The sequence below is a fragment of the Octopus bimaculoides genome, chromosome 8 (assembly GCF_046866305.1).
Source record: "Octopus bimaculoides isolate indiv1 chromosome 8, ASM4686630v1, whole genome shotgun sequence".
Lineage (NCBI taxonomy): Eukaryota > Metazoa > Mollusca > Cephalopoda > Octopoda > Octopodidae > Octopus > Octopus bimaculoides.
This window is the reverse complement of record NC_142935.1, coordinates 83038663-83054229: the sequence shown is the minus strand read 5'-3', so window position 1 is coordinate 83054229 and position 15567 is coordinate 83038663. Positions and strand designations below refer to the sequence as shown.

General features: G+C 35.0%; 1 protein-coding gene across 1 annotated transcript in view; it reads left to right on the top strand.

The window, feature by feature from the left end:
- Nucleotides 1-15366, top strand: part of LOC106879594 (uncharacterized) — a 219963-nt gene extending 204597 nt beyond the window's left edge. Inside the window, exons 6-10 of the mRNA XM_052970203.2 lie at nt 5847-5961; nt 8776-8824; nt 10077-10175; nt 10880-10960; nt 11424-15366. Of these exons, the coding sequence (XP_052826163.1) occupies nt 5847-5961; nt 8776-8824; nt 10077-10175; nt 10880-10960; nt 11424-15224 (4145 nt within the window). The 3' untranslated portion in view covers nt 15225-15366. The remainder of the gene's footprint in view (nt 1-5846; nt 5962-8775; nt 8825-10076; nt 10176-10879; nt 10961-11423) is intronic.
- Nucleotides 15367-15567: the final 201 nt, after the last annotated feature.

The window sequence follows — 15567 nt, the reverse complement described above, 5'->3', positions numbered from 1 at the left end:
CAAGTCAAATGTGGACGTAATATACCTTCACTTTGCAAAAGCTTTTGATAAAGTAGATCATGGTATGATATGTCACAAGCTGCGTAATCTCGGCATAACTGGAAAACTGAGAGAGTGGTAACATGACTTTCTGAAAGATAGAAGCCAAGCAGTAGTGACCAATGGAGCCACCACAAAAGAAAAACAAAAAAAAACAACAAATATTGATAGTTGTTCCACAGGGCATTGTCTTGGGACCACAATTTTTCATAGTGGCCCTTTCAGATATGCCATCAGCTGCCCCGATAACTACACTTGCTAGATATGCAAACGATATGAAAGTCTCGCAGAAAATACAGAACCCCAGCGATGTTGCACACCTGCAGTAGGAGTTGGACTCAATTTTGCAGATGGGCTGAGGACTATAATATGCAGTTTAATGCTGGAAATTCCCATACCCTGAGCTAACAGCACCCGACACTGAATGTGAAACTTACAGGGTACACTGGCCCACAGGATATTACAATCCCAGAGCCTAAATCAGTGCGGGATATGGGTATCGATATGAGTTATGGTACCTTTTTCCAAGTACATATTACCAAGATGGCAACAAAGTGCAGGCGGCTGGCTTGATGGATCCTGAGAATCTTAAGAACCAGAGAGAAGGAAACTATGATGATCCCCTGGAGGACATTCATCCTCAGCCGCCTGTATTATTGCTCCCAGCAATGGTCACCCAACAGTGTAAAATTAACAGTGGACCTTGAAGCAATCCTGCGAAGCTTCACGTAGAAATCGTGTCAATGCAACAGCTCAGCTACTGGGAAAGGCTGAAATAGCTAAGACTATATTTCCTGGACCCAAGGTGGGAGATATATACAGTAATATACATATGAAAGATCCTGCAAGAGAATGTGCCAAAGTTTGACATTGAAAGCTACACAAATGCCAGAACGGGTCAACATTGAGCAGAGCGAAAGATGCCAACAATGCCTTCGCGCTTCAGGAACAGTTACTGCAACCGGCTGGGTTTCAGAGACTCGCAGTTTTTAATATTCTCCCAAAGAGCCTACACAAAGTGGATGTAGGTGTTTTTAAATTTCTTATATATATTACAACTTACCATGTGAGGTTGAACGAAATTTCTCTTTCTCTGTTACTACTATATATATATATATATATATATATATATATATATATATATATATATATATATATATATATATAATTTATATATTTATATATATTTATAAATATTATATATATATATATATATATATATATATATATATATATATATATATATATATGTATATATATATATATGTATATATATATATATGTATATATATATATGTATATATATATATATATATATGTATATACATATATATATATATGATATATCTATAATATATATATATGACATGTAATATATACAATAAATATGTATATAACATATATATATACTGTATATAATATATATATATATATATATATATATAATTTATATATTTATATATATTTATAAATATTATATATATATATATATATATATATATATATATATATATATATATATATATATATATATATATGTATATATATATATGTATATATATATATGTATATATATATATATATATATATATGTATATATATATATATATATATATATGATATATCTATAATATATATATATATGACATGTAATATATACAATAAATATGTATATAACATATATATATATATATACTGTATATAATATATATATATAACATATAATATATATATATATATATATATATATATATATATATATATATATATATATATATATATATATATATATAAGGTTATTTGTTTATGGCGCTCCATAAGCCCAAAGATCCCGTCTTATCCATCTGGAGTAAAAACCATGTGTGTTTTTTTAAAACCTCAACTATTCATACCACTGCCAGACAACCTCAGAGACTTGCAAGTTGTAGATGTGGTTGTTTTAAAGAACGTCTAGGTCAGTGCTCCGCAACCTTTTTACATTTGCGGTTCATTTATATCATATTCAAAATTCGACGTCACACCTGATCTAAAAATATAACTAAAAGTATAAGAGAAAAAATAATATTCAGGTTACACTGCGGCATCGTCGCATGGCACACCAGTATACCACACATATCGGTTATGGTGCACTGGTCGAGATAAATATTTCATTTTAACTACGACAAGAAGTCGCTACTTCACCAGAAACAATACAGAAATGAAACACAATTAGACTATGAAACACAATTAGAAATGTTGTTCCCAGCATGGCTAAAGCTTTTGTCTTGGTTGACCCAGGATACGATATGTGAAAATATTACAAAAATATATACGAGCATATGTGTGTTAGCGTGTGCATACACACACACATGCGCGAGCACGCACGCACACGCACACACGCACACATATAGATAGATATATTTCTACATATACGTATATATGGAAATTGATTCTTTGTATATGAATATATACATATATACATATATACATATATATGCATATATATATATATATATATATATATATATAGAGAGAGAGAGAGAGAGAGAGAGAGAAGGAGAGAGGGAGAGAGAGGCAGATAGATACATATACACACACACACATATGTCTGTGTTTGACTGTGTATTCATATTTACATGCATATATGTAAATTATTCATACATACGTATATATATATATATATATATATATATATATATATATATATATATATATATATATATATATATATATATATACATATATATATATATATACATATATATATATATATATATATATATATATATATATATATGTGTGTGTGTGTGTGTATGCATGTACGTGAGAGCGCGCGCTCGCGTATGTGTGTGTATCTTGGAGAGCAAGGGTGAATATTAAAAAAAAAAAACAGTTCTGGAAAGAGGCAAAACAACCATCGGGCGAAAGAAAAAGCACTTAAAAGGAAAGATGCGTAAAACCTAAAACTTAGCTAGATGAGAGAAAAGAGCTGAACAGAGACGCCAAATGTTCGAGGACAACCATGAAGCTGCTGACAAATAGATGAGCAAATGATTTTGGAGAGATAAGAAACCATGGATAGTAGGGAAAATTAGTGAAGTTTAGGGAGTAGCAAATAGAAATGATACCAGACCACTATGTCATATATTGAAGATTTGACTCGTTGGAGAGGCAATAAAAATGTGCCCGTGAAAATTAAGAATGGAAAGATCTTGTTAGACACAATATAGGTGAGGATAGAAGGAGAGACGAATGAGTTAGGAGTACCTGAGTGGAGGTGGAATGAGATCAGCATATTCCGATAAACAAAGGCCACTGTAATAGTGGTAGACACGGTAGAGAGAAGTAGCACATCTGTGGGGTTGTTTGGAAACGTTTTGCCAATCAGTCGAGTGTCCTTTCTTTGAACGCTATTTCCTATCATTCTGTATTGCGCCCAAAATCAGGTATCCCTAAATTCCATATGTACTTGGGAAAATGTTCCTTAGTGTTTGTTTGCACAACTATTGTGTTGTATCATTTACGCTTAGGATTTATTGCGTGACATGTGAAGATTTTACATTTCATCAACATATTTAGAAGTTACAGAATTTTTCTTCGCGTTAGTTTCTGAATTATACGCCGATCCCTTTGGTTGTAAACGCTGGCTTAGTGTGGAAACATATGTGTGAGATAGATAGATAGATAGATAGATAGATAGATAGATAGATAGATAGATAGATAGATAGATAGATAGATGGATGGATGGATGGACGGACGGACGGACGGACAGACAGACAGACAGACAGACAGACAGACAGACAGACAGATAGATAGATAGATAGATAGATGGATAGATAGATAGAAATAGTGTACGAGTGGGTGTTTGTATGGATGGTGGTGTTGATGGATCTCTAGCTTTCGATGATGCGGATCAGTTGTTTGATCAAGTGAATTACCTGCACTTTGGCTGAGCATTCCGCAGACACGTGTACCCTTAACGTAAATCACAAGCAGAATCAGTTTGGCACAGTGAGTGTAACAAAGCTGTATTTTTAGAATTACAAGTACAATCCGCCCGACGAGCTTCAACAGTTTCCATCTACCAAAATACCCTAGTGAGACCAAATATGGAACTTCGTGCATTCGCATACATACACAATCATCTGTGCATCCACTGGTATGGGTTGGCTATGTACTCCCCAGCTATCTGTTGCGTCCCTTACTAATCTCGTTCGTGAGGCTCAGCACCTTGAGATCAGCTTTCACAGTTTCTGTCCATATCAACCTTGGCATTCCTCTTTCAGCTTCCTTCAAATTGGTTTTCTTCCTACTTTTTTTGCTAATATTTTAACATACATACATACATACATATTATATGTCCGTACCAACATAGCCGTGTCCTTTGCACACTGCATTTGAATCCTTTTATACCCAGTTTAACTCTCAGTTCATCTGCACCACGCACAACGACAGTTCACATTAAGAGAGCATGTTTTCTTTCTCTCTATTTTCTGCACATCTGCATTCAGTGTCCGCATTTTGCGATACAGCATAGCGGTCCTTACTCAAGCAACGCGCAATTTACCCTTTCTCAAAGAGAGAAACTTCTTGCTGCCAGCAAGAAGCTCTCTGAACTTAATTAATATTAATTAATATACATAATACACATACGCCATAGAAACCGGGAAACAGGGCCCATGAGCCTGGCTAGGCTTTAAAAGGGCGCATAAAAAAATAAAAAAAGGAGATATCAACTACATCTATAGAACCTTCACAACATTAAAAAGAATTTTTGTTTTGCTGATGATTTGACTGATGTATACACCGGTAGATCTGCTTTAAATAAAGTTATCATTCATTGTTAACTCGCCTTTGATTCCACTAGTCCTCTTGCGATTTTACTGATCATATTGAAGACACTGCAGAACGAACATGGCCATATCCTGGATAACATAAGAGTCTTGTTTTCTTTGCTATCCATTAAAATTTTAGTCTAATTCTAGGTTTTGCTTCTACGTCTAGAATTTCTTCTGTCAGTCTTCTGCTGTTACTGCTATAAAAAGTACGTCATTAGCACATAGGAGTTTCCAAGGACAGCTGGTCTTAAACTTGTTATAACTTGAAAAACTTTAATAAACAGAAGGGGTAGAGACCAAGCCTTGATGAACACTTACTTACCTGTACGCTAAATTCCTCACTGAACTTATTGCCAAGTCTCAATTTGCAGGCTGCATCGCTGTACCCGGCTTGTACCGCTCTTTCAAATCCGCACGTAGTTTTTCTCGGTGACCACCAGACCACGAAACGTAGCAATCAGTTAAAGATCTATAAAATGCTATACATGTGTGCGTGTGTGTGTGTGTGTGTGTGAGTGCACGCGCGCGCGTGTATGTGTGTGTATGTGTGTGTGTGTGTGTGTGTGTGTGTGCGCGTATGCTTGTGTATGTGCGCGTGTGCGTGTGCATGCGCGTATGCGTTCGTAAATGTGAGTAGAACTGTATGTTAATCTGCCCCCATATGCATATATACCTGTAATTATAACAGCTTACTTTTATCGCTATAAATGTAGAGTCTCGTGATTAGTTTAAGTTAAAACATCAGTAATATTAATTATTGCAGACAGAAGTAATAAAATCAAGAAGTGATATAAATTTTTGGTGTCCAGCATGAATAATATTCCATAAGAGTGTTTCAGAAGGTTGGTGTATTAAAATATAGGTGGAAGATAAGAGCTAAATTCGTTTGAAATAGCAGTCATTGAAATTTGTAACAATTAGTAAAATAGAAATGACCTTTCAAGCTTTGATAACTTAAAGTAACTTAGTATAATTTATTTCATTATCCAGAGATTGAAAATTACTATGTTGAAGCTACTGGTGAGGATTGTGGTGAAATGACTGATGAAAGAATAATATACACTGATGATGAACAATTTAGTGTCTCACTCGAGCTCACACCAAAGTAAGTTATAACTTCCATATTTTATTTCTACATTGTTTGCGCTAAAATTTTCTCACTTTCAAATGTCATTTCAGTAATATTTAATTAATACTTAATTTGAGTATAATTTTGGCACTTAATTATGTAAATTTTGAGTCATATAGGCATACTCATGTACATATGTATGTGAAAACATGTGCACACACACCTACACTTGCATACGTGTGTAAGAGAAAGATATATATATATATATATATATATATATATATATATATATTTATATAAAGGGCATTAACTGTGTAGTAATGCCTCACGCTTCGAGGGACTAAATAAGTCAAAAACTACCAAAAAATAAGCAACATATTTACTAAAAGCGAGGGTAAATATGTTGCTTATTTTTTGGTAGTTTTTTTTACTTATTTAGTCCATCGAAGCGTGAGCCATTACTACACAGTTAATGCCCTTTATATAAATTATATATATTTATGGAAAAAAATGATGAATTTTTTTTCATTATGAGGTTTTTTTCACGCTGACTACTTCATAAATTCTTATAAAGATTTTATCCTATATTATATATATATATATATATATATATATATATATATATATATATATATATATATATATATATATACATGTATGTGTGTGTGTTTGTGTATACAATATGTATGTAGAATAAATGAAGATTAATATAACATAGACGTCGGTTCAATTCATTCAATTCATCTACGCATGCTTTATTAGAATGGTAATTTATTCGCACGCAATGTATTAGATATGATGTGATATTTTATAACTGTTTGCTGTTTAAAATACTTTATTACTGGCCATCTCGTCGGGTTTCATGAATTATCGAAAGATGTATCTGTGGTATGTACAGAAATTGGAGCGACTGAGAAACCTACGATCATTTAACAAAGTTAGGATCACTGTAACTGACCTACTGACCGGGAGAGACAAGAAATATTCTTCAGTATTCTCCCTAAGTACCATGTCAGCCAAATATACACTGGCGTGCGACTGAGTTGATAACCATGATCACTGAGATCCCCACACTGGCGCGCACGCACACACACACACACACACACACACACACACACATATACTCAAGAGTTAAGGAATGGAGAAGATAAAATCCGTGTTACATATATTTCATAGCGAGCGGAACCGCGATAGTGGTAAATACACTTCGCTTGGATATTTACCACAACCGAGGTTCTGCTCGCTATGAAACTTTTGTAATCTGAATTTTATCTCCTCCATTCCTTAACGCTTGGATTTTTATTCGCATACCTGGCAAAACTGGCTGCCAAGCATGAAATGTAGAATAATTTTTTCCCTTCGATAAGGGAAAAATCCACAGTAAAGCGCTATTGTTCCTGAAAGTTGTGTTTCATATTTTCTACGGATTACTTGAAGCATACTTTCTTCCTACACCTCGATCCTTGGATCTTACATTGATATATATATATAATATATATATATATATATATATATATATATATATATATATATATATATATATATATATATATATATATATATATATGTGTGTGTGTGTGTGTGTGTGTGTGTGTGTGTGTGTGTGTGTGTGTGTGTGTATGTATATGTATAGTAAAATCTATTTGCCAACAGGACGATATTACTACATTTTAGCCCCAGGAAAACATCTTTTCCAGCTGGCTACCGACACATGATCTGTGTCCGTATACTGTGAGCAAGCGATTTTACCGCTCCCTTTCTACCCGTAGCGATACCTGTAGACCAATGGTTTCTGGGTAATTTCCCTTCGTCTGTACAGGACAACCACCGGTTAGAGATAGCAGCCACTCGCGTTAGACTCCCTTGCTCTCAGTATACAGACATAGATCATGTGTCGGTAGCCAGCTGGAAAAGATGTTTTCCTACGGTTAAATGTAGTAGCATTGTCTTACGCAGTACTGTCACGTTGCGTTAGCAAATAGACTTTACTGTACGGTACTGTTACGATATATTTCTCACTTAGAGATTTAAAACTAGTTGTTTTTCTCTTTACAAGATCAGTAACAATGTGTCGCTTTAAAAGTATATACTGTGAGCAAGAGCGAGTGGCTACTATCTCTAGCCGGCGGTTGTCCTTTACCAACGAAGGAAAATTACCCAGAAACCATTGATCTTCAGGTATCGCTCCGGCTAGAAATGGAGCGGTAGATTCCATTGCCCACAGTATACGGGCCCAGATCATGTGTCGGAAAAAAGCTGGAAAAAATGTTTTCCTGGTGCTAACAAATAGTAACATCGTCCTGTGTAGGACTGTTAGGTTGCGTTGGCAAATAGTCTTTACTGTATGGTACTGTTCCTACATATTTCTCGCTCGGAGATTTAAAACTAGTTGTTTTTCTCTTTGCACACACACACACACACACACACACACACACACACACACACACACACACACACACACACACACACACAACACACACACACACACACACACATAAATATATAAATATATACATACATAAATATATATATATACATATGTATGTATGTCATTATTCAGTTTATTTCAAGATTTCTTGCCAATAGAGAAAGAATCGCTTTCTAATCTAGATCCTATCTCCTTCATTGGAATTTCAACATCAACAACAAGCTATTTTGCATGTATGTATCTATGTATGTATGTAAGTATGTATGTATGAATGTATGTATGTATGTATGTAGAGATAGCAAGGCAAAATAAGAGTTTATCTTTCATGTATATTTTCTTTAATTTATAAGCAGCTGTTTATTAAATAATTTCTAGAAGACCAATTTTCTTCTCTCATTGAAACACATTGATTTATTTTGCAGCGGGCAACCTCCTGATGTGGACTTTGATCCTCTCTCAGATACTAGACAGGTAAGATATATGCACACACAAACACGCACTCACACACGCACACACACACACCTATATGCATATATATATATATATATATATATATATATATATATATATATATATATATATATATATATATATATATATATATATATATATATGTATATATATAAGCATGCATTGAAAATTTATCGTTAATGGCAAGAATTATTGCCTTAAAAGTTCTAAGTGTTTAATCACTAACATACAATTAAATATTTTATTGACCAATTTTGTGTTCTTTTTATAACTTAGTTATTGTATAGACTTGTTCCCTTACCAAATGTTTGTAGCATTTCACTCCAACCAGGGATTTAAAACCCATCGAATATCGTACACCTTTCACTCGCGACAACTGCCAACAATTTAAGACACAGGCTCCAAAACAGCGGGGAAAATTTTTATTTTGGCACAAGAAGTCGCGAATGTTACACGAGAATAATCGCAGCTGACCGAATTGATGCAGTTTATCTGCTTGCAACTGAAATAGGAACTGGTTCATTTCTCCGTCCTTCTACTCTTCAGTTCGTAATACCTAGTTCAATAATGGATCAATTTCCTTAATGCAGATAGTTTCGTGTTGTAGGAACACTTTGACAGTCAACAACTTTCGAGATTGTTGAGACATATTCAATTATAACCAGGAATTTCATCCGAGGGAAAAAATGTTGAAGTGTCTCCCATCATGCTTTTACCTGTAGTTACACTTTGGTAATGGATCGCACAATTGCATACAGGAGTTGCAAAAGATCACTTATAAATTTTCTGTATGAAATATAGGGAAATATTCGAAAAAGTAGCTTTTTTTTAATCTCTATCTGCAAATTTCTGTTAATGCAAACATTTCCTTTACCCGCTTCGGTATTATGTGTCTCTTGATAGCACTACAGCTTCCACAACTTTTCTGATTACTCTGTCAAATGTAATACATTGATTTGAATGAATCATGCATTGTCTTGGAGTTGTGATTGTTGATTTTCACAATGACATTGTTAAGTCGGTGTGAGAAGCCAGATCTGGCCAGTTTGAACATAAAACAAGTAGAAAATTTGGGGCTGAATATGGCCGGTTTACATTCCTATGATTTTCTTTATTTCTATTTTATCTTCCACTCCAGCCCCATCTTTCTGTCTTTCTAATCGAATCTTCCTATTTTTATTTGTGTTTTATAATCCTAACGATATTTTGAACCAGCTCGTTAAAATATATTGGTGTATTTCTCTTTTCTTAGCCCGAAGACCGCCGATTTCTGTCATGTCCTGCTACGTTTCCAGTTAAGCATATCAAAAGATTTATTCGAATAAAGCATTCTCTTCCTGAAAAATACCAGGTCTGGTTTTTGATTTTTTTCAGAACCTCTCAACGTTCTGTAATTTTAGTAAAAATGAATTTAAGAATTATTTCTGCATCCTAGATATTGTACATGCCGCATTATTACCGCCATAGACATTCATTCATTTAATATATCACCTAAAGTAGCTTGGTCTGAGAATTTTTTGATGTTAGCTTTCAACAGCTATATACGATTAGCTTCTAAATACTAAATATTTTATAGTATCATATTATATCTATAAAGGTACGTATATAATACAGTATAATATTAGAGTAATTCTCGTGCCTTTTATGGCAACACATAATATGTATAAAAACATGTTTATAAATATATCAGTCCTGATTCAGAAGACAGTAACGTCTTCTCTTGTTACACACTATATGTATAAAAACAAGTTTACAATTTACCTGTGCTATATTCAATATGTCTGTACCGCATTAGGGTCGTTTTCTCTTGTAAGACATGTATAAATGCATGTTTATAAATGTATCAGTATTATATCATATGTATGTATATTAAAGGCATGTTTACAAAAAAAAAAAAAAAACTTTTGTTGTAACATAAAAATAATGTAAATTTTCATTCTCACAAATTAAATTTATTGAATAGAGTCCATTAGTAAAATTACCACTTATTACGTCTTATTGTTCTAATTGCAATTAAGAATTACAACTAAGTTGCCTTTCTTTTCCTACGCTTAGATTGAAATTTATCACACGGATGAGCCTCTTGTTGACACTTACACATTAATAGACATCGCTTATATTTACATGTGGAAAAGGGTAAGTGATTTTTCAGTGTTGTATTTATCTAGCAAAGTCACTTGATATGAGATCGTAATATAAAGCTGAAGCAATTACGTGGATAGGCTACACAAAATCTGTTATATTCAGTTTCATTTATTTCTTGAGGTTTCAACATTTTCGTCGCACTTCTATGACATGGTCACTGACACAACTCCTCTACAAGCTGGTTAAACAATTCATCGAACTTAAAACAGTAGTGTAAATGACCTGGTCACAGAAGTGTAATAAAAGATTTGATACTTCAAGAAATTAGCTAGAAGTGAATGTATCGAGTTTTGTATAATTTTAAATAACTAAATGGCTCTTCCACCAAATAAGTTTATTGTATTGCATTTTTACTTTCATTCCCGATTTCTCTGAATTATAATACTTAATTTACTATTCCTATAATTGTTATCTATTTATTCACAAATTATTTAATATTTTTTTCTATTACCAGAAAGGTCCACTTCGATTATTTTATTCAGTTTCATATGAACCAATTAAGAAACGAAAAATAGAAATGGTAACAAATTTAAATGAAGAAGTGTCCGTTCCTGAATGCTGTAAGGGCATAGATGAAACCATTCACAAATCAGTCACATTCGCTGAATTAAATCATGAAGAAGAAAATATTCAAAACAATAATTCAGAGACAATAAATCCTCCCAAGGGAGAATCAGTATCACCTCTACCATTGTTACCTGCTTCTTCCCAATATTTACAGCAAACGATATCAAAAACCCCAGAAGCAAATTCTTTAGAGACTGTGCTAAATGAATCAACTAAAAGTATATTACCGAACATAAATGAACACACCCAGCAGGATCTATCAGTAGAGATGCAACCAGACTCTACTAGAAACTGTGAACAGATAGTATCAGAACATATTCCACAAGATTCTCCAAGACACATTGAACAGGTTTCACTAGAACATCTTCAGCAAGATTTAGTTGAAGACATGCAAGAAGATTTACCTGAAAATGTGCCTCAGCATTCATGTGAACATGTGCAAGATCAGCCACCAGAAGACATCGAGCAAGAATCTCCTGAAACTATCCAACGCGAGTCTACTGAACACATGAAAGAAGACTATCTTGAACATATGCAAGAAGACTCTCCTGAACAGATTCAGCATGACTCTCTGGAACAGCCTCAACAAGATTCTCCTGAACACATCCAACAAAGCTCTCCTGAACATATCCAACAAAGCTCTCCTGAACACACTCAACAAAACTCTCCAGAACAAATTCATCAAGATACTCCTGAACACATCCAAGAAAACTCTCCTGAACACATCCAAGAAAACTCTCTTGAACAAATCCAACAAGACACTCCTGAACACATTCAACAAGACACTCCAGAACATATCCAAGAAAACGCTTCTAAACACATCCAACAAGACACTCCTGAACACATCCAACAAGACACTCCTGAACACATCCAACAAGGAACTCCTGAACACATCCAACAAGGAACTCCTGAACACAGCCAGCAAGATTCTCCTGAACCGACTCAACCAGATTTACCTGGCCATATTCAACAAAACTCACCTGAACACATCCCACAAGTCTTAACTGAAGACGTCCAACCACATTTACCTGAACACATCCGACAAAACTCTCCTGAACACATTCTACAAGAAAACTCCGAGCAAGAATTATCTCAAGACATTCAGCAAGGCATAACAGAACAACCCCAACAAGAAATACAAGAAACCATGCAACAAGGTTCTCCTGAGTCTATTCAGCAAGATACACGTGACAAGGTACAGCAAGACTCACTAGAACAGTCCCCCAAAGATTCCTTAGAGCACACGCAACAAGATTTACCAGATCGCATACACAAAGATGCATCTAAACCTAACGTACAAGATTCTTCAGAACATATCCCAACAGTTTCCCCTGAACACGTCCATCAGATTTCCCATGGAACAATACAACACAACCCACTACAATCACAAGATACACCAAAAAGCATGCAGCAAAATTCACCTGAAACTGTTCATGAAAATTCTTTGGAGGCTGTTCACCAAGACTCACCTGTACCAGTTCAACAAGATTCACCTGCGACAATTCAGCAAAACTTGCCTGTTCCCAATCAAATTGACTCGTCTCAAGGTTTTCAGCAATGTGTACCTGAAACTGCTCAGCAAAAGACTGTTCAGCCCATTGAATCCAAACCTTCTCCATATATGGAACCAGAGTCACCATATACCCAAGAAAAGATGCAACAGGAATGTCCATTGCTCATGCAACAAAAGTCAGTACAACATATGAAGCTTTCTCCACGACAACATTTAGAACAGGATTTACCTCAACATTTCGATGACAAATCATACCAACATTTTCAACATGAATCACCTCATAAAATACAAGAAAGTTCTCAACCGGTTCAACAATTACTATGTCACAACATGCAGCAAAGATCACCTCTAAAGGTGAAAAAAGAATCACCAAGACTTGTACAAGCAAAATCACCTCAACATATTCAACAAATATCCTCCCATCATATGCAATTAGAGTCAGCTCATCATTTGCAATGGGACTCTCCACAAAGCTTGCCACGAGATTTACCACAACAGCTACAAAGAGCATCACCAAAACGTTTTGAGCAGACATCTTCTCGACATTTACAACAGTCATCCCCCAGAAATATACGGCAATCACCTCCAGGACATTTACAGCAAACTTCCCCCAGACATGTTCAACAAATGTCTCCCAAACATGTACAACAATCATCACCCAGACACATACAGCAGTCATCTCCCAGACATATGCAACAGTCTTCACCAAAACACATGCAGTCATCTTCTCGACATATAAAACAATCATCTCCCAGACATGTCCAGCAAACATCTCCCAGACATGTGCAACAGTCATCTCCAAGACATATGCACCAGTCATCTACTAGATTCTTGCAGCAATCCTCAACATGTTTGCAGCAAGCATCTCCCAAACACCAAGAACAGATATCTCCCAAGTTCTTACAGCATGCATCCCCTCAGCAACTACAGCCAGCATCCCCTCAACAATCTCCTATGCCATCACCCGACCAGAGTCCAGTCGCGTCACCTGATCAATTGTTTCTGCAACCAAATGATAAAATGCTTGTCCATTCATCTGAAAAATTGTCCATATCCTCTCCTGATCAGCTGTGTATGCCTTCCACACACCTATCACCAGTTCGATCCCCACACCTTTCACCTTTGCCTGCTTCGCTTCCTACTCCGTTGCCGACTGTACAAGAACGAAACCAGGAGCATCAAAGCAGGGCATCTTCACGAAAGAACAGTAAACTCTCAAAACAATGCCATATAACTGAAACAATGCAAGTGACGCCAACAACTGTTCCTTTAACATCACATCAAACATCTACAAATCTAAAAAACCTATCCCTACCACCACTGATGCCTCTTGTTTCAAAACCCTTGCCAAAGCCTACATTAATTCGAGTACCGCCAGTTCATGTACCACAACCTCAGTTAGTGAAATCACAAAGAACAGCTGAACAAAAACTAAAACAACAATATCGATCAAGAATAGTGCAACAGACAGACCATCTTTGTGAACACCAGAAAAGTCTTTTGGAACGACAAGAAGAATTACAAAAAGAATATTTGAAAACACAAGAAAAAGAACAAGTAATGGAACAACTGCAACACCATCACCAGCAACATCAACACAATTTACATCAACATAAGCAGCAACGCAAGCAATCACATCAGAAACAACATTACCAGCAACACCAAGAACAAGAATTCAAACATAGGCAGCAGTATATACACAACCAGCATCAACATCAACATCAACATTGTCACATGATGAAGCAATCTTTACATCATGGAGAGAGGTGCCAACAACACTGTAAAGAGCAAATGAAATCGATGTCTTCAAATAGAAATGGTTCACCTTATAAGTTCTATCCTGAGCAAACAGAACCACTTTCATTGAAAATTGAAGTTAAAGGCAAAGAATTCTGCAGTGGTCACAAAAGTAATGGCAAGGCGCCTAAATTATCTGAAAAAATTGTCCCTTCTTGCAACGTGAATGGCAGCAGATGTTGCATATCATGTAAAAATGAAACTCATTGTGTATCTAACATGATGAATCCTTTATCAAATCATACTGTAACTAAATTCTTGGTTACAGGCCCAATCTATACTCCGCTAAATTTAATAAATGGACAGATTGAAGATAGTGCGCCATTAAATCTGAAAAAAGAACCAGAAAAAACAACAAAACAGCCACAACAGACTTAAATAATGTCCTAATCGACGTGAAACTGAATATTCCTATACATGTATGTATGTATGTATGTTTGTATGGATGGATGGATGCATGCATGCATGCATCTATGTACGTGTAAATATGTATGTGTGTTTATATATATATATTTATATATATATATAAAGAGAGAGAGAGCGAGCGACAGAGAGAGAAAAAGAATTGAAAGTGGGGAAAGTGGAGAAACTTTATGCTAACATTTGATGCAGTTTCACCACATTACGATGTGCGTTTACTTACATTCAACAATACATATATGTTTATATATATAGATAATGCACACAAACAAACACACATATACGCATCAGCGCACACATG